Source organism: Pelmatolapia mariae, linkage group LG18 (assembly GCF_036321145.2).
Source record: "Pelmatolapia mariae isolate MD_Pm_ZW linkage group LG18, Pm_UMD_F_2, whole genome shotgun sequence".
Classification (NCBI taxonomy): Eukaryota; Metazoa; Chordata; class Actinopteri; order Cichliformes; family Cichlidae; genus Pelmatolapia; species Pelmatolapia mariae.
This window is the reverse complement of record NC_086243.1, coordinates 9963971-9986810: the sequence shown is the minus strand read 5'-3', so window position 1 is coordinate 9986810 and position 22840 is coordinate 9963971. Positions and strand designations below refer to the sequence as shown.

The 22840-nt window shown below is 39.8% G+C and overlaps 1 protein-coding gene across 1 annotated transcript; it reads left to right on the top strand.

The window, feature by feature from the left end:
- Positions 1–17: 17 nt before the first annotated feature.
- On the top strand, positions 18–18072 carry scp2a (sterol carrier protein 2a). The gene is made up of 17 exons (XM_063461907.2): positions 18–86; positions 1626–1772; positions 3037–3091; positions 3211–3282; positions 3521–3652; positions 3929–3993; positions 4808–4934; positions 5070–5133; positions 5222–5308; positions 5441–5591; positions 5685–5832; positions 6184–6291; positions 9076–9229; positions 9397–9493; positions 11781–11910; positions 15434–15513; positions 17556–18072. Exons 2-17 carry the CDS (start codon positions 1650–1652, stop codon positions 17649–17651), a joined length of 1689 nt encoding a protein of 562 aa, XP_063317977.1. The 5' UTR covers positions 18–86; positions 1626–1649; the 3' UTR covers positions 17652–18072.
- The last annotated feature ends 4768 nt before the right edge of the window (positions 18073–22840 follow it).

Here is a 22840-nt window from a genome sequence, read left to right as displayed (position 1 = left end):
AAGCTTCCTCTGCCCCAATTCCTGGCGACGGGGAATGCCTCGACACGGAGATGTGTTCGGCGCTTTGGTTGATGACGAACATTAAGGTGTGCGGATTAAGGCAACAGGTTGTTGTACACGTCTTGGATTGATCAATATGCTAAGAGGATGGGTTTTTTTTGGTTGTTTTTTTTTCAGTCCCTCAATAAAATTGAAGGATGAACATTTTGAATTGAGGTTTTTCTTTGCTTTTGCTCCTCAAACAGCAATACAAGACTGACGATGTGTAGTATGAGGTACTTCACATTATATGCTAAGGATGCTAATGAAGAATACACTTTGAAATGTCCTCCACACATTTTGTGTAATTATCAGAAAATTGTGTATGACTCACTTCAGAGTTTAACAAAAAGACAAGTACCGTCAAACCTTGGGAATTAAATTAAAATGCAACTCTACATGAAAAACATGCAAATCCTTTTCTTTTGTTAAATTGGACTTTATAGACAATACAGATTGAGACAAGGACCCATTGTGGGTGAATTTATCAAAGGAAAGTATCAATCACTGAAGAGGTCTCATTGTGTACCTGCAGAGTGCTGCAAACTTCCAACAAATTTCCCCTGTCAGGATTTATCTCACAGTAGACGCGTGGCTCAGTGTGATCAGTTGCTACTTCATATCTGCACATGCATGTACTTTTGAAATAATAAAAAGCTACACTTAAAGTGACTTACCTAGGTATGTAAAAGTAAAACAAAACTCCAGCTTAACTATAAGGCTGCTTTGTGTCAAAAACTGATGTTTGTATGTGTTTTTTATGTCTAATATCTTTGCTTATGTCTGTAAATAGGTTGTAGTCAACAGGATTTCTAAAGGGGTTAAATATAAGAATTTAAAAAAAGACCTTTTTGCAAGCATCCTTATGACTTTGCATTGATGTAACAGGTCTGTGTTCTGTATTATTATCAGTTCGGTACTTTTTGACCACTTAAAATAACTGTAGAATTGTGATATATTTGTTTCTGCACATCGCTCTTAAAAAAGACATATTTAATATCAGTGACACATTTTACCTTGCATAAATAAAGGATACATAAGCGTTAGTTTGTGGAAAAACTCCAGTTTCTACCTTGTGACAGGACGTGGCTCAAAATAACTTGTTATTAAACATGAGAGGCATATTTGATGGACTATAGGCCAAAAAGTCATTTACAACGGTTTAAATATCGGAAATGACTTTTTCGCATAACGATATAGCAACATAGCATAACGATTTAGTCCGACAACACCTTACAAAAAGTTATCAAACGCAAACGATAAAGGTCAAATGATCACAGGGGACACAGGCTTGTGAGTTCTTAAACTTCCAATATTTAACCATAAAAAAACCTCACGGTAGTTGTGTATATATATGCAGTGCTATCAATCTGGTGGACGTTATGTTTGAGGAGGCATATTTATAGAAAAGTCGCTTTTGTTTAGATGTTTAAGAGCTTTATTCTAACTTATTACTAATGGTATTGTATTCCCACAGAGTGACACACCTCCTTGTGCATAGACGATCTTTGCTGTACCCGCTGCTGTCAGGCCCGCTGCTCTCCGTGTTTATGTTTCTCACCGCGGGTTCTCATTGGTCACATCAGGAGCCACCACGCTGAGGATCGTTTATGTCCCAGTTACTACGCCGTGTTCACGGATTTTCACGTCACTTGTGTGAGTGGACTCAGAGAAGCACCATGGCACCTGGAAAGAAGAACAGAGTATTTGTCATAGGAGTTGGCATGACTAAGGTAATCTTACTTTATTTTTTAGCAGTTTATCACACTGCTGCTCTGTAAAACAGCGAGAAACGGCGCTGTGTAGCGGAGAGGCTAGCATGATTACCTAAACCAAGATTTCGGTTCTTTCAGTGCGGTCCACCTAAAACCTTAAGCTGGGACTTTTCTGCTCTCATTGGGAAAGTTGGGTCAAAATCCGCGGTGTTGGGGACTGTCGGGCTTATTTGTGCTCATGGTGTGTCCAAAGGTGTAAAAAAAAAAAAACCTCCTGTGTCATAGCTGTCAGTACACTTTGAAAGGCTAGCTAGCTAAGTTAGCCGAAGTGAAGTCAAATTGCTGTAGTTCATGTTTACATTTTAAAAACTACCCAACTTTCGTGAGTGTGATGGCAGTAGGTCTGGTTTGTATTCAGTACTCGCTGAGACTAAACGTGGAGTCCACCGTTCACGGTCAACAGCATTACAAACTGTGCCAAAGGTCTTCTCTCCGGCATGCTGCTAAAGATGGACACTTCAATTCCAAAAGCTGCTTCTACCTCCAAACCTGAACGAGCCTCATGTTTTCAGGTCCCTGAAAAGTTAAATAAGTCCCTCACTGTGATGTTGGTGGAGAAGGGTATATTTGCTTATGTTGAGGTATTGCACTGTGCACACAAAGCATTTTCTATCATTTTATGCCTCTGTGCATTAATGACATTAATTACAATTATGCCACCTCAGCCTTTTTATCTGCTCTTTGTCCTTGTTTGTGTTTTAAAGTCTGTTCACATCATGAAACCTGCCTGCAGCAGGAGGCATGTATAAATCAAATATATTGGTTTATACACCCATGTATTTAATGGGTCATTAGAAAGTCAGATTAGAAGTTAAGAAGTTCTTGATTTTGAGCCATTCTGCAGTGCATCTGGGCACTCTGTCTTGCTGGGGGAAGCTGCTGCTGTTGGGGAGCGCCATTGCTATGGAGGAGGTGTGTGCTTGCTCTGCAGCAATGTTTGGTCAGGTGGTACAAAAAGCTTTAGAGCAACATCTACATGAGTGTCAGGACTTCAGGTTTTCCAACAGAACATTCATTGGATTATAACAGGATGATGAGTATTATTCACCTGTCAGTGGTTTTAATGTTCTGGCTGCCTGGTGCATGTTTAGGTTGCATCAGCAGAGTGACTGTAGACTTCTCCACACTTAATAAAATGTTTAAAAGTTGTTTTGAAAATTAAATCTTGAATCAGACTTTAGTGGCACTGACCTGAGTTTTTTTGTGCATGTGTTTGCTGCAGTTTGACAAGCCTGGAGCTCGGGAAGGTGACTATCCTGATATGGTTAAGGAAGCAGGTGCTGATCTTTACAGATTATTGGTCATTCACAGATATCAGATCTTGATATTTATTGTTTTTGTGCTGTTATAAAACATGTAATAAGTTTTATTGCCGTATCTCTACATCCTATTTTAGGTGAAAGGGCTCTAGCAGATGCAGGAATCCCATATTCTGCCATTGAACAAGCTTGCGTAGGATACGTCTATGGTAAAACGTCAAATAAATATATAAATGTGTGTGTGTGTGTGTGTGTGTACATATATATTTTTTTAACAATATAGTATGTGCATTCACATTGTCTACTTTGCTGTATATGTGAATTCTTTATTTTTCCTGTTTTATGCCCCCCTTTTTTTTTTCTTCTTAAATCTCTTTCATGTACTTTTCAGCACAGTTAAAGTAAAATAAGTGAAGAGTAGCATCTCATCCTACCTCTCTGTTCCAGGTGACTCCACATGTGGACAAAGGGCCATTTACCACAGCCTGGGTCTGACCGGCATCCCCATTATCAACGTCAACAACAACTGCTCCACAGGTTCCACTGCTCTCTTCATGGCACGCCAGCTGGTCCAGGGAGGTGAGTCAGCCAGGAGGTTTTAACAGTGAAACTTGATAAACAGTGGCTTCTTTGGATTCTAATTATTCAAAGTATTGAAATGTTACTGTGGCTCGATGGTGTATAACAAGCGAAAGATCCCCAGTTCAGTCTCCGGAGGAGAGACGAGGCCCTTCAGGGCTGCATCAGGAGAGAATTAAGCGTAAAAATCAAATCACCCGACTCAAACCTGCATATTCTTTTCAGCGCAGTCTATAATCAGTAGTTTTATTCACTGCCTTTAATATTTTCTTGCAGGTCTTTCTGATTGTGTGCTTGCTCTTGGGTTTGAGAAGATGGAGAGGGGCTCTCTGTCTGCAAAGGTATGCACATTCATCCAGGAATTGATCACGTTGTATGTTTTAACATTTTTTACCCCCTAGTCAGCCCTCTCTGCATTTGCTGCACTAAAACTATTTTGCAATCTTTCACGTTTGACTTGGCTGAAATTTTGCCAGATGGATGAGAGGGGGGAGAAAAATCAGCTGAGGTCACATAATACAGAGAAACCTCTTACTGAAAATGAAAGCTGTTAAAAGGAAAGCATTATCTGGGTTTTTGCATGTGTAAAGCCCGGTCACTGTCATCTATTGACTTGGCCTCTGGGGACTTTTTGTCCACTGTTTTGGGGGCTGCCAAGTTTTGTGTTTCAATTGTTAAAGTCCAATGGCTGATAAAAAGCATCGGGCAATAAAAGAATGCAATTCAGCAACTGCGATCCTTCTTTCTGCTCATACCGTTTACCTTTGTACAATCACAGTGGAGAGTGGAGATTAGCATTTTCTACTGACTTCTAATAACTGTGGACAAGGTCATTACGTGGTTTACTTGTAGTTTGGTTAATTCATTACCAGATGTGGGGCTGTGCCCAACTTTGTGATTAACTTTTGGAGTCAATTCAGACCTGGATCTAAAGATTTTGCAAAGGATTGTTTACCATTGCACGATGGGTAAAGATTTAGATTTCACTTCCTGTCTTTACAAATCCATATCAGGGCCAAACCGGGAGAGACAGACTAAAAATTTCTAGAAAATGTCACATAATTCCAGATATCCTTCTGGAACTAGAGATCCCGTATGTGGAAGGTAATTTTAGTCTGTTATTGGAATCTTTTTTTTTTCTTTTTTTTTTTGAAGTACATGGATAGGACAAATCCCGTAGACAAGCACATGGAGGTGATGATCAACCGCTATGGGATGGCAGCAGCGCCAGCAGCACCACAGATGTTTGGAAATGCCGGCAGGGAGCATATGGAGAAATATGGTAAACATATCATCCAAACAAAGCAATTCCTACAGACTACATTAGGAATGTTATTGTAAAATCTTCATTGTTGTCATCATTTTACATTATGGCATTTTCTCTACGGTGTTTGCAGTATTTTTGATTCTCTTTTAGGCACAAAGCCAGAACACTTTGCCAAGATTGCCTGGAAAAACCACAAACATTCCACCAATAACCCGTAAGACACAGCTGACCGCATTCGGCGTTCATATTGGTCTTCTTTTGTTCAAACGAGGGTGTAAATATTTGAGTGTTTTTACACGCAGGTACTCCCAGTTCCAGGATGAGTACAGTCTGGAGCAGGTGATGAAATCCAGGAAGGTGTTTGACTTTCTTACGCTCCTGCAGTGCTGGTAAGAAACTGGCACAGTTACACAAGTGTTGATTGAAGTACAGTTTCTTATCATCGGTTACTGATAATCATTTCACTTTCTGACAACCATGCCTCTTTTTTCTTTTTTTTTCTTGTCTTCTTTTCCTCTCAGCCCTACATCAGATGGTGCTGGAGCAGCAGTTTTGGCCAGCGAGCCCTTTGTCAGGAAATACCACCTGCAGAACCAGGCGGTGGAGATCGTGGCCCAGGAGATGGTGACCGACCTGGCATCCACATTTGAAGAGAACAGCTGCATTAAAATGGCAAGAAATCTGAAATTGAAAGTTATTGACACGTACACTGGTGACAACAAACAAATAATTGGGTTGATGGTGACAAACACTTTTCCTTTCCAGGTGGGGTATGACATGTCCCGGCTGGCGGCTAAGAAGTGTTTCCAGGCCGCTGGTCTGAAGCCAAGTGACGTTGATGTGGTCGAGCTGCACGACTGCTTCTCAGCCAATGAGCTCATCACGTATGAGGCCTTGGGGTTGTGTCCAGAGGGTAAGACTGCATCTCCTCACACTTTGATGTATTCTCCATATGTTGAGCCTCTATCACAATTTATGTCAGTGTTTCCCCTGAATTGTCCCTGGTGATACGTTAAGGTATGTTGCGTTGACTGAGCAGCAGGTGGCAGTGTTGTTTAATGACCATACTGGCAGCAAAGGAACTTAAATGATTTTGATACAATTCCCAAACTTTGTAAATCTAAATTTAATGACGGCTAATTCAGCTTTACTGAACTGCCCAGATGATCTTGTAGTGCAGTATCAGTGAGGTCATGTTACTTCACATGGATGTACGCATACAGATAAATTACTTTTTAAGAAGTTAAATGTACCGTTTCTACAGGTAAAGCTGGAGAACTGATTGACAGAGGGGACAACACATATGGAGGCAAGTTTGTGATCAATCCCAGTGGTGGCCTCATCTCTAAAGGACATCCTCTTGGTGCCACAGGTAAGAAGAGACTCAGACTCTTGATGCAAATCATTTGTAAGTGATGAAATATAAAAAAGCTACTTTGACCATTTGGGATAATTGTTGTTATATAACTTGTTTGGTGTCCTGAAAATGTGTTTAACAAGTTCCATAAAGCAGGTTTAGAAGACAAAGCAAGTTCAACATACCGAGGATACTTTTTCTTTATCCAGCTTCACTTACTTAAAATCACGATCCACGAAGATGGTTATAAACTCAGTAGATCAGTTTAGCTATGAGGACGTTCACATAAAAATGGGCATGTCACAAACATGGACAGGTATTCTTGCAGCAAAGTGCCATATTTTACAAAACAAGGAGCAAACCATTTTATTAGAAATTTATAAAGATTTTTAAAGATGAACAAGGCAGATGATGTAGCCAAAGTGGATGTGTGAGTGTCTGAATGTAGCTTTTTTTTTGACTGATCAGTACAACCAGTAAAGTTATGTATATGCATTCTCTGTAACACCATTTAGCAAACCAAAGACAAAAAGACGACTGTGCTAAGTTAGTAGACTTACCCACTTAAATAACTGATCCTGAATCGTAAAGGCATGGGCAATCGTGATTTTATAGTTCATTAATTTCTTATTGTGTGTAAGGCAGTTTTAGTCTCATTGCTTCAACTCGGTTAAACTAAGAGTAAATAAATAACAAAAAAACGAACCTTTAAATGAGCAAATGCTTAAATGTTCTCTGTTTTATGATTATCTTACTTATAAAACAAAGACCTGCTGTAAGATTACTTGCAGACAAAAGGAAAAATGAACGGTCCTTTAAGAATCTAAGGGGCTTTTCACATCTGTGGTGTTTAGTCAGTTTAAATCGAACTCGGGTTTGTTTTCCCACTTTTTCGTGTTTTGTTTGTACAGGTTTAACACAGTAATTGCACTCGGGTGCAGACCATAACAACCACACAGAGACCTTTTGGAGGAGGTGGTCTCGGTACAGTTTATGGTGTGAACAAGATCCCACCCCGATCTAAAGCAGCTACTACAAGTTTGAACTAAAAACGTCCTGTAGCCACGTGTGTTTTGTCTTCCCAAATCAGGCTTAACAAACAAGTGTTTTCTCCGAATGCACTTTGAAAACTTTGACAAGCGATTTCCACCGTGCCCACCAGGTGGCATGTGTCTTGCAGTAACGGCCACCTACACTGACACTGGGTAAAAGTGATCATAAGCCTGCATGTGAGAGAGCAGCCGGCTGTGACTTTGGCAAGCTTCCCCTGTAATCTCTCTGCGTTTTAAATCGTTGGGGGACAAGACTGAGCAAACAGTGCAGCTGGCTCGCCCAGCGTCTGTAATGGACTCAAACATGCAAAAATGCACTCGCTAAGGACAGATAACCAGGCCAAACAGTGCGAACGCCATTAATCACTTCACCCGTATTTACCAAATTTCTTGGACTTATCATCTCAATTGTATTGCTTGTATTTTTTTTCCATTACTTCGCCCTGCCCATATCATCAATACTCCCTGTGTCTCCTGGGTCACACTCCCAGCGTGCGAGTGCCCCACTCAGCTAAGCTCTGTCTGATCCATGGTGTTGCTCTAAATCTTGCTTGTAAATCTCTGACCTCTTCCCCCAGTAACACTGTGAGCAGAGATGCTGACAGCTAATTGCCTGAAGCAACCTACACCTCAGGAGGATGTGATATATATTTTATTTATTTATTTAGTTTTTAATGTGTAGACATCTCATCCAGTGACCTTGAGATGTCACTATTTCATAGGTTGAAGTATTTGGTGAATGACCACACCCTTTTATCCTTCATTAAATCAAATGGCTTTTGACGACAATTTGGTACTATGAAAGAGCTTTTGGGAGGGAATTTACTGCAGATGAGTTTATATTTGAGGGGGGCGTGACAACAAACAGTCTTGAGCGTGACGGGGTTTTTTTTACATTGGATGAAAATTATGGATCTGACAAGATGCCCTCAGGCTCTTCACTGATGAAGTGCCAATTTGAACCATGTGGTAATTTTTCCAACTGGCATTCAAGCAAAGTCACACTCTCACAGAAGTCCACATGAAAAAGAATTAGGCGAGTGCCGCAGAATGTGAGAGATGCACCATGGTCTTTTAGCCTTAAGTTCCTTAGCTCATTGGGATAATGGAGAAATGCGAAAGCTCGTTAAGCAGATGGGATGAAATGCTTAGCTGTAGCATTGGTTGGTGCTGGAGCTGCCACTGGTGAGATTAGGGAGCAAGTTCACAGATTAGGAGTCATTTTGTCACCCCTCTCAGTAAGAATTGTAAAATAAATATTGACTGCAGCTTTTCCCTTCTTGTTACTGCAACCTGTAGATATTTTGAAAATCCAGCGAAACAGCTTCTTTGTCCTGAACCTGTTACGTTTTGTATGGTATGTTGTTACAGTTACTTTTGGGATTCATTTTCTGTGGGTGTACAGGTTTCTTAATAACTTTCCAGCTATGATACTTTACATTAATGATGATTTTACTGTGTGTAAATACTTTTGAATACTTAAGTGTATCCTTATGTTCATTATTAAGTCGCACAAAGGCATAAAAAAATTTGCAAGCCAAAAAAATGAAAATTCATTTTAGCATAATTAAAACAGACCATCTTAAAAATGATCTAAAAAAATCATGATGATGATAATAATAATAATAATAATAACCTTCACTTTCATGTCACGTGGTAAATAATAATTTTTCTTAAATTAAAAGTCTGTGTGATCTAGGAGGTGAACTTGGTTAAACATGTTTACCATGTGCTCACCTTTTCACAGGTCTGGCCCAGTGTGCAGAGCTATGCTGGCAGCTCCGAGGGATGGCCGGGCGAAGGCAGGTCTCTGGGGCAAAAGTGGCCTTGCAGCACAACATTGGCTTGGGAGGAGCAGTGGTTGTCACACTTTACAAGATGGGTTTCCCAGAGGAGGCGAGGTGAGCAGGAAGTTGCCAATGATTTGTTATTAGTTCACTTGGATACCCCTCATACAGCAAGGAGCATTTTCACTTCTTATCTTAAAGAATAATTTGCCGAGGTAGGTTCTAAAGGAAATCTTTAACTCATACATCAGTTTTTTTTGTTTTTTTTCTTCTTCCTTCAGGTCCCGCGTGGGTGCAGTTCTCACCAGCTCAGGCAGCGGTCTGGAAGGGTTTAAAGCTTATCCTGTCTTCAAAGAGATTGAAAAACATCTACAGCAGGTAGGTAGTGTCACAGCAGGCGGTTGCCTATTAGTGACAGCATGTCACTGTGATATTTTCAATTAGCCACTCTGTGTCTGCTCTTATAGACTTGATGAGTGTGCATCCAGTTAAATCCATTCATGTATTAGATTTTCTTCTTTATTCTTTGTCTTTATTGATAGTTGCGTGACATGTAAACATGACCACAAGCCTCTAATAAAAACGTGTTTCATACATTGGTCTATTTTGCTTTTCTTATAAATTAAATCACAGTTTGTTGATATGAAACTCACACGCACGACCTCATAGTTGCAAAAAGGTTTATTTATACGGTGTTGCGGCAATGTAAACTGAATTTGTAGAGCAAATTTAAAGCAGTATGACACATGTGATATATGTTGTGCTTTGGATATGCTGCAATTAACGTGTTTAAAAAGATACAAAGTCTTAAACACTGACGGTGTGTTTGTGTGAAGCGTGTGTGATGATGTTGGTTTGAAAGAACTTGTACTCGGTGTTCAAGGCTTTTAATCGTGCTTTGACATAACAGAAGAAATTAGGTGGTATCAGTAATTGTGTGCATTAGCGAGGCTATTACCTGCTTGAGTTACAATGCAGAGAAAGGTGCTTGAACGCCTACCTAACTGTGATTTTCTATATATGTGCATCGCAGTAAGGACTTTTTCCACTGCACAAGAAACTATTTTTGCTTGTTTCATGTTGATGTGTTTGCTAAAAACATGCTCATGGAGTTGGCTGACACTTTGGGTCTTGGTGCAGAGGAGAGCCACTCCACAGTAATGATGTATGGCAGCAGTATCTTCTTAAATGTGGAGGATATTCACTGCTAAAAAAAAATCAAGGAACACTTTGAAAACACACCCGATCTCAATGGGGAAGGAAATCATGCTGGATATCTATACTGATATGGACTGGGTAATAAAGGGATGCCACATGGAACTGAAAATGATCAACCTACAGAGGGTTGAATTCAAAGACACCCTGAAAATCAAAGTGGGGAAGAAAATGAAAAAAAAAAAGCACAGGACAATTTTGTCTCTGGCAGTGGTCATCCTGTTCCTCCGAGCACAAAGGAGCAGATACTGGTCCAGCTCTCCTAGAGTAACTGCCTGTCCCCTTGAATCCCTTCCATGATCTTGAGACAGTGCTGGGAGACTCAGCCAACCTTCTGCCAATTGCACGTGTTGATGTGCCACTCTGGAGGGGGCGGACTACCTGTGGAACCTCTGTAGGGTGCAGGTATCGCCTCATGCTACCAGTAGTGACACTGATCCTAGCCAAATGCAAAAATAGTGTAAAAACAGTCAGATAAAATGTCAGTGGTTTGCCTCATTGTTGCCCATCTGGTGCAACAGTTAATTTCATTAATACCAAAGTAGCTACAACTGTGCTACTTAACTGACCTCATCAATATCCCGCAAGTTTAACTGATGTGATTAAAAAGTGCTCCGTTCAGTTTCTCTGAGCGTGTAAAGATGAGCATTCTGCTCAGTCCTGCCTGTGACCCCTCGCTCCCTCAGATGTTACATTTTTAAAAAAGAAGTGCGCATGAGTGGAATATGAGAACCAGTTACTCTGGGGGAAACTTTAGTTTCATCCATGTCTACAAGCATTGGGTTCAAGGAACAGACTTCTGAATGATGTTCTCACTTCTTCCCAGAATACTTTGGGTTGTTTTTGAGATCTGTGAGTTTGGTGTAAGCTGACGGTTCAGTGTTAACTAAGCTAACACGCATGCCATAATGCAACATGAATTTCAAGAGCATCAGATCTGTGCTGGTGAGATTATTTTTATTGTGGTTAAATCCACGTAGTACAGAAAGTTAATGAGCTGGAACAAAACTTCTCAGCTAGCTGGTCCATAAATTTCTGTTGTATTAGCTGCCAGGACTCGTATGGTTAAATAATGAGAAGAATGAGAAGACAGACATTCTCTGTAAACTGTAGGGTATTCTTTATTGTCACACTTTTACATGTTAAATCATCTGAATCCTGACAGATTCAGATGATTTACAGGCGACAGAAACTGCTTAATAATTATAGCTGCACAACCATTTCAATCAGATGTGGTGGTGTATTATTCTGGTCACCATCAGGACCGTGGAGTTTGAGAGGTTTTCTCAGGCGAAACCACGAAACATGATCTAAACTATTCATGTCAAGCTGTGTGTATAACAAATAGATGGCTGTAGAATTTAATTTGCACTGTGTGGGCTGTTGCTGCCTGTCTACACCTACTGTATGCAAACATTTATTAAAAGGAACTCAAACCCTGTTGTTGCAGGAGGGAGCGCAACTTGTTAAGAAGATTGGTGGAGTGTTTGCATTTAAAGTGAAGGACGGCCCTGGTGGGAAAGAGGCGACCTGGATTGTTGACGTGAAAAATGGTAACGGTTCTGTCACAAACGACCCAGGTATGTGAGGCTGTTGTTAAAGTCCTGTAACACTCTTGATATTTTGCTTGCAGCTGATTAATTATCATTATTTTGTAAGTCTTTACACCCTTAGGATAAGGTCTGCTAGGAAGAACCCTTGAAGCTTTGTTCTGACCTGAGCGGTTTCTGTCATATTTCAGGCCTGCTGGGTTTGCATCAGAAGTTAGTGAAGGTGGTCTCTGCCTATGCAGCTATCCTTGGAAAAACCCACTTTTCTAATGACTGTCACTCCACATCTCTATTGATATATAGTGAGGTGTCAAAACTCATCATTAAGGGTAGAGGGGAGGTCGTCAAACATCAGCTTAATGGGAGGAAGAGTTGATGTTTATATCACGATCCTTGTCTTTGCGTTATGCACCTTTTCACTATTGGTCTTGTCAGAGATACGCTTTTAATACTGACAAAATCTCTGTCAAACTTAAAGACAAGTTAATTCAGAATTATTCCTGTCTGCAGTACTTTATATTTGGGAGGTATGGCTCTGTTCTTGGACCTCCCTGTCCTTCTTCTTGTGTACATGTAAAGTTTAAGAACAGCAGCAGCAGCATGGAGAAGGGCTTGGGTAGAGTTGGGGTGCAAAACAGCTTGCAGATAAAAATCACCCGAACTGCTGCGATTGTGGCTGATCTTGATTTAGTTTCACATCTCTGTCAGGAAAGCCCTCATTGTCTGAAGACTTCAGAGAGCGTTTCAAAAGGCTTTATTATTTTCTGAGGAGCCTGCAAACACCTCGGAGCGTCGCCTTTTTAACTTGTGATATCTCTCTTGTATTGTGGGAGTGAAAGTGTTCTGCTCTTTTTCTCCGAGGCTCAAAAAGAAATGTGTTCAGTCCCCTACAATAAATAGAGGTTTCAAAAAACTATTAATCTTCAGTAGATATCGTTGTGGAAGATTGCAGGGGAGTGCTGGAGGTAAAATGGAAAGGCTGTGATTTGGTGGTATTTGTTGTTTTAAAGTTTAGGCTGAATTCGCTTGATACTTCTGCAGTTGTGAAGAACTACCACAAAACTCTCCAGTGAGATAAATTAAGTAGCTGAAGCAGTGAAAATGTTTCAGCTACTTCATTATCCGCCTTAAAATGTAGATTTAAATGCATTTGCTACAGGGGACGTCAAAACATGAACCAAATGAAAACAAACAAGCTTAATTCCAATAATGACCTGATGTGTGCAAAAGAGGTCCTGCTAGAAGAGCTGCATTCTGACTTTTTTATTTTACAAGCTGATTTCTGCACAGACACACACACACACACACACACGTAGCATTCGTACTCATAGGCACATCCTGGTAAATGGGCATCTCATCATTTGATGGTCTCCCCTGTAATGCTCGCTACTTCCAAGCCATTATTTCTGAATCACCACTCTGTCCATACGACTGAATGTTTTGAAAAAAGAAAGAAATGTTCAGGGAAATCTAAGATGTACAAGCTGTTCCACTCAAAGGTTTGCAATATGCATTTTTTTTCCCTCCGTTATGGTCCAACATTACTGCACTAGTTTAAAAGTTAGGTTAGGAGCAAAAGTTGAAAACCGCTGCAATCATAACAACAGTTAAAGAAGTTCTCTTGCACATAAAAAGCTGAACCGATGAGTGGTAACAACAGGCTTGTTAAACCCAGTAAACTTGAATGTTTTCTTGCTGGTTTGCAGGACCAGATTTGAACTTCTGCAAGCACACTGCTGTGCTGTTTTTACTGAAAGTTGCACTAGATTTTAGGATACTGCAGCTCTCAGATAGCTCTAATAACATCTTTAATGAAGCTGACAGAGGAGATTTTGAGGCAGTGTGGTCAGTCTTACTTTGAAGACTGAACAGGGTTTAATTTGCATTATCATCTCCCCTTATTGGACTGATTTAAACATGGTGCCCCCCATCTAATTTCAGTTTTTATATTTCAGCTGTCCACCATCTTTATTTGCTCAAGCATGATGGAAACAGAATATATTGTGTTTTAACAGTAGAAAGTAGTATATTAAGTTATGCAATATAGAAAGAGTGAGTCATAATGCTTTCTGAGCTGTGAAACAAATTGCACTGAATGGATGCCTCGGTCAGCCAAGTCATTAAAGCTTCCTGCCTAATATTGTGTCTCTGAAGGTGTCCTGTGGTAACAGACTCAAAGAATCTGCTTTGAGTCAAAAGCTTCTGTGAGCTGTGAAGCGAAGCCTCTGTGGATTGGGTTTGTTTTTCCAGCTCATCTTACAGGTGCTCTATTGCAGGAAAGTCAAACTCATTTTACATGGCGGACCACATACAGCCCACTTTGACCTTGAGTGAGCCAGACCAGTGGAACTGGCCTTGTCAGTGTAAAGAAGTTTACCTATATATTTTATTCCCTGAGATACTCTAGTAATAGAAAAGGAAGTGCAGCCTCAGCAGTACGTCTCAGTTTTTCTGCATAAGAAAGAGGTTTGGCTCTACTAAATGAAAGAAATCTGCTGCCACGACTCTTCAGGCTTAAATAGAAAGAAACAAATGTGTAAAACTGCAGAGGAAGTTCTGGTAGCTCACTGCCCAGACTGTCCTGTAATTAGAAAACAAAGTTTTTGTTGAATCACTAGAAAGTAAAAAATAAAAAGCAGAAATAGAAATTGTTAATTGTTTTCTGTTACTGTGGTGTACGGTAGTATGAATAACCATGGATGGAAAAGCTGGAAAACTTATAAAAATACTGTTAAAGTTAAAAATTCATGCTTTCATATCTATCCCAGCTGTCCAGTCGGCCGGATTGGAGTCTTTGCCCGCACAATTTTGGCCCTCAGAGCCTCATGTTTGGCACCTGTGCTCTATTGGGTTAAGACGCCACCATCGCTAAACAGTATTGTGTGTGGAGGCAGTGTGGAAGGGTGCATTATCCTGCTGAAAGATGCCACTGCCATCAGGGAATATAAGTGGTAATAAAGGGGTAAATGTGGTCAGATGAATATGCATTAATGGCATGAGCATTAAAGCAAGATTTCCCAGGAGAACATTGCTCAGAGCATTATGCCGCCTCTAGTGCTGCTATCTCTTTCTTAGTAAACGGAAATATGACTCATCAGACCTCTTCCATGCTCGATGGTTGAGCTCTGACTCTCTCATGGCCAGTGTAGTCACTTCTGGCCTTGGATTTATGGCTGTGCAGCCAACTGTGGCTGTGACTTTCTGCTTATATTCTTGTTGTTCAAAGGCAGTAAGGGAGCAGTCACATCTTATTCTTTACATCAGCCCTCGACTGGCGCCGCAGTAATGAGATAATTATTCACTCCTCCTGCCTGTTTTATTGTTGTGGCTGATCAGTGCAGTGTTATGGAAATGCCAAGTGTGCTTTCTATACTAGAACCATTGCGGAGACAAACATTCCTCCGTGCTGCTTCCTTCAGTGTAGAATATGCGAGATGTTCTCTCGAGTGGTTGTCGTTAGTTGTTTTTGTGTGAGCAGATTTTTAGTTTTGGGTCACCTGAAATGCCGTTGGCCAGATAAATAATAAATGCATCTTTTAATGTTTTGTTTTAGGTAAAAAGGCAGACTGCACATTATCCTTGAGTGACGAGGATCTGCTGGATCTGATGACAGGAAAGCTGAACCCACAAACGGTGTGTGCATAATAATGACTATAAATAAAGTTTATTTGTCTAAGTAAGGGAAAGGATATCTTATATTTTTACATTGACTGTAAAAGTGAATTCATGCTGTGGGGCTCCTAACATTTTTACAGTAAAGCATTTATTTATTTATATTACATTAGAGTTAGTTTATTTATTGTGAACTGCAATTAAACAGTATTTATTTATTTATTAATTTATTTATACAGCACTTTACAAAGACAGGAATTGTCTTTGATATGAAATAATCTACGCTGTAAAAATATGAAAGAATTTAAAGCGCACAAAAATGTTGCATAACAAAACTGCATAATTAAATTATTCAAACCAACTTTTTAAGAGAAGTACAAGAATCAAAAGACAAAATGTAGACCGCACAAAGGCAGAACACAAGCATGAAAAGTTGCTGAAATGCATAAGTAAACAAACTTTTAAGAGTCCACAGAATTGGTAAACCTGGTGGGAGCAGGCGACCCTCCCTCTGATGCTCAGTGACCGTGTGACTGCAGGCAGGTGTGCAGAACGAACTTGTAGATTTTTAGATTGCTTGACCTGCATGAGCGAGATGAGCAGTGAAATTGCTCAGCTGCATATGAGGGAACCTCACTGTAATGCAGTAGTCTGTAGATAGGACCAAGGACTTCATACAGGATCCTAAATGCTGCAAGGCGCCAGGGAAGGGACGTTAGTAATGGAGTGATATGAGGCTGTATGGCTGCTCAATGGGATGGACAATCAGCAGCATTTTGAGCTGCCTGCAGGCAATTCAGGCAGATTTGCTGAGTGATGAAAACTGAGAATTAGGAAACTGAGATCTACAGTTTCTGAAGAGGAGCTGGAGAGGCTAGATCTCCTCTTTCAACTTTTCTAAGTGCTGTGAAGATGCTTTTACATCTGCAGTTTGGTTGACTTGGTCTGAGGCCGGTACTATTAAGGAGGATTTCGTCTTATCCAGGTAACTTCATGGGTTTTCTGAAGGTGGTTCACTTCTTACTGAGGCACATCACCATGGTAACAGCTGTGGAGCACGTTAGACTCCAGATTAGAGATTAACAGGTATAAAATCACCACCTGGATTTCATAACTTCTATCCTGGAAGATGATATTACATTATAAACTCAGACTGTGTATAGATATGTTGTTTTGGAGGGTTTTTTTCTTCTTCCTCCCCCCCCCCCTAATCGCCAGTAGGTTGCCGTCCTATTTTTACTGTAGTGTGACAGCAGAGTTTGACAGCTTTTACGTCAGCCCCCAATGGAAGCGATCCAAAACAGGAACATGCACCCCGCGCGTTTGTTTAGTTGACCCAAACAGATTTGGCAGGAAGGCGTTTTGAATTCCCTCAGTTGGTGTCTACCCGACAGACTACCGTCATCCACCAGCAGACAAAATCTGCTCCGTTCTGCTGCAGGTTTTTGGGGCAGCTAACCCATCTGTTGTGTCATAGAGAGAATTTGTTTTCTGTAAGAGTTGTCTGCGCCTGTAGTAGGTCAAATACTACTGTCTGATTGCTGTTTGTTTACAGTATTGAATCTATTTGCAGTGATTTTTTTTTGGGATTTTTTTTTCAGGGGAATTCCTAAAATGGTTTTAAATTCTCACTACCAGGCTTGCATAGAGTGCTGGCCTCACATTTAATATTGATAGAGTGAATGTCAGTTTCAAAGTTTAATGCTTTTGTTCCAGTGCAGCCATATCCACCCATCAATTAGACATCAGTGCCTTTGTATATATTGAACTACTCCCTGCAGCGCACAGGCCAATGAGCATTGAAACACGCGTAAAAACAGGCATAGGATCCACAAAGATCATGATAATGCTGGATATCAAAAATAGTAGTAACTCTTCTACTTAGCCAGAAACCTTAGATTTAAGGTTTTAAATGCATTGGTATTTTTTTTAAGTGATGATGATAATGATTCCAATTTGAAATTTTGTTAGACTGAAACAAAATGTCATTGAAAACCTACCACTACTTTTTAAGTGATATTAGAAAATTAAAATTTCCTCATGCTTAACTGCTTTACCATCAGGCGTTCTTCAAGGGAAAGCTGAAGGTCGCTGGGAACATGGGCATGGCTATGAAGCTCCAGAACCTGCAGATTGCACCAGGGAAGGCCAAGCTGTGAGAGCCTTGGCTGTCTTCTTCATGTTAAACGCAAATTTGTTGGAAAAACTGAAATCTGCCTGTTGAATTGAACTAACTGACCGATGATTTGTCAAATACTTTGACATGCTTGGTGTTGAAAGTCCATTAAGTTTCATTTCCAGCTGCAGCTTTGATATCAGAGCACACTGCGCGGTTCTGTGATTATGTCGGTTCTTTAAGCCTAACGTGATGTGTGAACTATTCACAGCCAGTTCAAATTATGGAAATACTCACATGCTGATCCTTTAATTTCTATAATAATGTATTCACAATCTCAATGTGCCCTAATCTGTCTGTAAGAATTGCATTTGAGGGTTTTTGAGGAATTATTTTGCACAAAATGGACATCTGTAAATGAAATCCAGGTTTTTTAAATGAAACGAATAAAATCTCTAACAATTTTTGGAGTCATTGTATAATTTACCATATTTCTATTTCATGATGTATGAAACATGTAGAAGAATCTAAGATAATCAATTATGCAACAAAAATAACATTTTGTTATATAAGAAAAGAATGATTAGAGCTGGTGCTGATACTTTCTACTCTGTCACTGTATGTTTAGTAAAGGAGGTGTAAGACAAATCTACTTGAAATACAACTGCATACACAGAGAAGGTATCTGAGGTTTAAAAGGTAAACTGGTATATGCACTAGAAAATATAAGGAAATAAGGGATTCTTAAACTTAACTCATACTGAGCATATCCACTCATTCTGTGTCATCCACACACTCATGCATTTACCATCTTTCCACAGAAAAAGAAAAAAGGAAATCTGCTTCTATATTTCTGACCTCGTTTTCTCAGCCTTTGTCCTACTTCACTCTTTTACCCCCCCCCCACCGCATTTGTCCATTTATTTTCAAGTTGATCCCGACCTTTCCCCATTGGCCTCCCTCACCTCCACCCACCACAGCGTGCCTTCTGCCAGATCCAGGCTGTTCCTAATTGCTCATATCCAGCCTCCAGCCAACTTACTTTAGCCCCCTGCCCCACCCAACACTGTCTCTCTGCCAGGTGGCTGACTCGCCAAATCGTTCAGCTGCTGCACAAGCTGCGTAGCCCCTCCTGTCCTGTCTCACTGACCGATAGCAGTGGGCTAATGGGTCTTTGGTGGAGAGTGAAAGCAGAATGGTGTTAGCTGAAGAAGTTAAGGCTTGTTTTTTTCCTTCAGTAAGGAAATAATTGATCCATTTTACTTGTTTTCCGTGGTAGCCTAAGCCTTCTGGTTTCCAGTTCATTACTTCTTTTTATACAGGTTATAATTCCTGATCAGTTAATGCAATATTTTTTTCTTAGAATTAAAGCTTAAAAAAAGTTAAATGCATTATTATGGAAGATTGTATCCAGATTTGATTACTACTCAAGTATTTATGGAGCCACATGTGATAAAGCTCTGTTAAATATACTCGTGCATCCTGATCACTGCCCTTTCAGTCCATCTCTCCTGATCGTTCGCTTGGCATTTGCACACAATTCATGTAATTTGCTCTGCAAGGTTGCCTTGGTGATGCTGTTTTAGCACCGAGCGTTGCTCCAAGGCTGCTCCTGTTGCTCGTGCTCAGAGCATTTTCTTCAAATCAGCAGAGTAGCAAGTGAAATTACATTGTGTAGAGGACTTCACTATCCACACGAACCTGCTCACCGGGCCTGTAACCTTCAGGTTTTTTCCCCCGATGTAGAATCTCTACAGACAATCATTGTGTTTGATCATTAGTTTTGAAGGCAAGTAGATAGGATTCAAGGTGATTACTCCCTCTTTGAAATGTGTTGGAAGGTAAACATAAAATAATTATATCAGAACTGCAGTATTATATGCATATTTGAATAAACAAATTTGATTCTGTATGAAACAGGTAAAGTTGGTAAATTCAACAAATCGCATTTTCTTAGTCGCTACATAATGTAAGTAGCTACACCCAGGGGTTAAAATGGGATTTGACACATAAAATTTGGTGTAGCAAAGCAGCAGCGAGACTCACTTAAAAAGAAAAAAACGCACAAAAATTTCAATAATAATTGTGAGCAATAATTGTAATACATGAGAACTGTATATGAACTTTCTTGACTGCTTACCAACCGTATTCAGTATAAAGGTGGAATTTTTATAGTCACACTAAAAAGCCTCATCAGTTAAAATACATTACAGCTAACAACTGCTATTCAAGTCTTTCTAAAAGCATGTCCTATTGGTCATGAGAAACCTTAGAAACATCTCTGGTCATTTATTAGGCAATCTTTTTAAAGAATAATAAAAACCGCCTTTCATTTTAGTGGTCAGTTAGACAAGCTATTCACTTTATGCTTCAGCTACATCCTGAAGAAACCCCAAATTGATTGACACATGGATGTTTGAAGTACTGACTACATAAAAGATGGTTGTAGCCGCATCATTGACATTACAAATGAATTTTAGACTCTATCTTGAAGGTTCAAATTTAGAATTTTGGCTGCTGCCATGTTGAGGTTTCTTTTGGAAACAGTTGTGAAGGTGGAATGCTAATGCAAACTGTACGGGTGAAGTGCACAGAGACAAATATCGGCTAATTAGTACTGACTAACAGACTACTGAAGCACAACCTTCTTGGTTGGTCTGTACCACACAGTAAGTCATAACCATTAAATATGTTTCAAACGGCCATAACAGCACAGACACAGTGAAGAGCTCCAGTAAAGTGGATGAGGCCTAGAAGACTGCGGTCAGTCAATTCAACGACACCCCACACTCAGATATCCATGTGGATAGGTTAAAAACAAATCACCCCACTCAAGAGGACACTAAAGCCAAAACAATATTTTGTGTCAGGCTGTAAAAATGAGTGTTTTGATGTTGTAAACCTGGACATTTTAACATGGGAGTCTGAGCAGTGGCTCTCTTTTAGAACCAGCCTGAAGTGGGACATAGAGTAGCTACAGTTTTTCTAACTCCATGTTGTCTCCATTTTTCATCTCCACTGTTGCCCCGTGGACATGTGGAGACTGTGCAGGCAAAGTCTGGGATGATTTTCCTTTCTCAGTGGAATAAATGACGTCAAACTGCAGCATACTAAAAACAAACTTGATGTTATTTTGCATGAATCCACTCATTTATTTAATTACTCACTAAATGAAGAGGCCAGACCATCAACCCGCCATCCTGCTTTAAATCATGACTACACCTCCACATTTTTACCACGCTGTCATCAATTCCTAAAATGTGGAAGCTGTGGTTTCCTGAGCAGGTGCCAATGACTAGAACCTCGGGGAGCGACACCTGTGTCATTTAAAACTCTGAGGATCAGCTCGCCTCTTTTGGTACTGAAGTGTCTGGTGTCATCACGGCAAAAATGTGAAGAGCCCTCTTCAGAGAAAACATTTTGGATTCTGTACAAATCCGCAAAGGAATTTAAATGTTTCACCCAGTTATTTGAAATAATAAGCTGGAGTACATTTTTTCCCAAAAGACGCATATTTCATGCAGTGAAATTTATGTTGAGCAAATAATTGAAAAAGTTATTTTCCTCTGCTTGTATTGAAGGATACCGCGCTCAGTTTCAAACAAACTTTCAATGTATAGCTTAAACTCTGTTTTGCAAATCCTGTGCTACAGATAATTAATTCTTTAGTGTATTACAGGCCTAAAAACGCTACGCTTGACAGTCACTTGAGAGCCTTGGTGCACATCAATATGAAGATTTTAGTTGAATCTCAATAAGCTCTTTCTGCTCCCAGTTTGTCATGAATGAGATCAAAGGCCTCCTACAAGTTCTTCTCTTAATGTTGCTGCTTTAATGCTGAAGCAGGTTCAGTATTTTTCAAGCTTCCACAAATTACACTTAGCAAAGTACTTTTCTCAGCGCGTGCGATAAGACACATTTATAAAGTTACTCCCAATTAGAGCAAATTGTAAAAGAATCGTCGCTTTTACGACACAATTTATCCTTCAAGGACATGTATAATACTTTTTGAGTGTAAGTTAGAAAACTCTAAGAAAAAAAGTATATATCTTTCACATATATTTAACATGTAAATAGTGATAAATTACTGATGTATGTGAGTGGTATTCATATAATAGGAAGGATTTAATTTCCCATTGAAAAAACAAACAAACAAACTAAAAAAACAAGGCCAGAATATTCCTGTTGAACATCGCAGACATCCAAACTCATCTCTGAAATAGCAGGACTTCCACGGAGCTCCCGTTAATTTAAAAGCATTAAATTTCAAGGAGCAGAAGATGATGAAAACTTCCTGTCAAATTTGTGCACACGCACAAAACCCAGTTTTCCTCTCTTAGTTTTTGTCAGTGTGATAAATAAAGGCCCAGTCTATCCTTATTCGACATGTCAGTTCAGTTTAGTTTACAACAGTAAACTAAACCGAAAATAGTTTACAGCTGGAAGGTAATGTCAATCCAGTACCTTGTATAGGTTTTCTATTAGTCTGATATCTGATGACTTGCTTGACTACATTTTCTACTTTTATGAAACAATGCTTCATTTTTAAGTACATTTTCGGGCTTTGCAGGGTTTTATTTGGTGGTGTCAATAAACGACAGATGGGATTTTGGGTAGAAAGAGGGGGCATGAGCTGAAGCAAATGGCCTGGGGCTCCAGATGAACCCAGGCTACTGCAGTAAAATAATTTTTACTTGCAGTTTTCAGTCCTTGAAGTACCTGAATGTTTTTTGTTAGTGGTCCTATTGATAAAATCCAAAATACCTCACACCTGTATTTGTCAACAAATAAATCAGGCAGTGCTGTCTGTCTATATTTTTGGATATATTTTCCCATTTCTTTTCCATTTTACAGAGTTGGTACATTTTCATAAATAGTGGACTACAGTGAAATGTTTCTTTAAAACATATACAGAATGGCAGCCTTTGCGACATATTGACATGATAGTAAAATCTACATTTTCCTTAAACTTACTTAAATACCTACATGTACAGCATATATCACATAGAAAGTTCATTAGAGTATGAGCTGTTAACTTGTGTTGATTTGTCTCGGCTGTCTGAGCGCACATCAGCATCGCGCCGGTCCCGGTTGCTTCTCCTTTGGTTGTTTAAGGCAAAGAGGGAATAATAAAGTGGGGTGCAAAGATAAAGTGGCGTGATTTCAACACAAGGACAAACACTCGTCTTTGTTTTCAGTGCGATCTCCATCACCGTTCTGCCTTGAACACAC

Coding starts and splice junctions, on each gene's coding strand:
- scp2a (XM_063461907.2), top strand. CDS start 1,650: ATGTCCCAGTTACTACGCCGTGTTCACGGATTTTCACGTCACTTGTGT. Junction 5,309..5,440: donor CTTACGCTCCTGCAGTGCTG/GTAAGAAACTGG, acceptor TTTTCCTCTCAG/CCCTACATCAGATGGTGCTG. Junction 6,292..9,075: donor ACATCCTCTTGGTGCCACAG/GTAAGAAGAGAC, acceptor ACCTTTTCACAG/GTCTGGCCCAGTGTGCAGAG.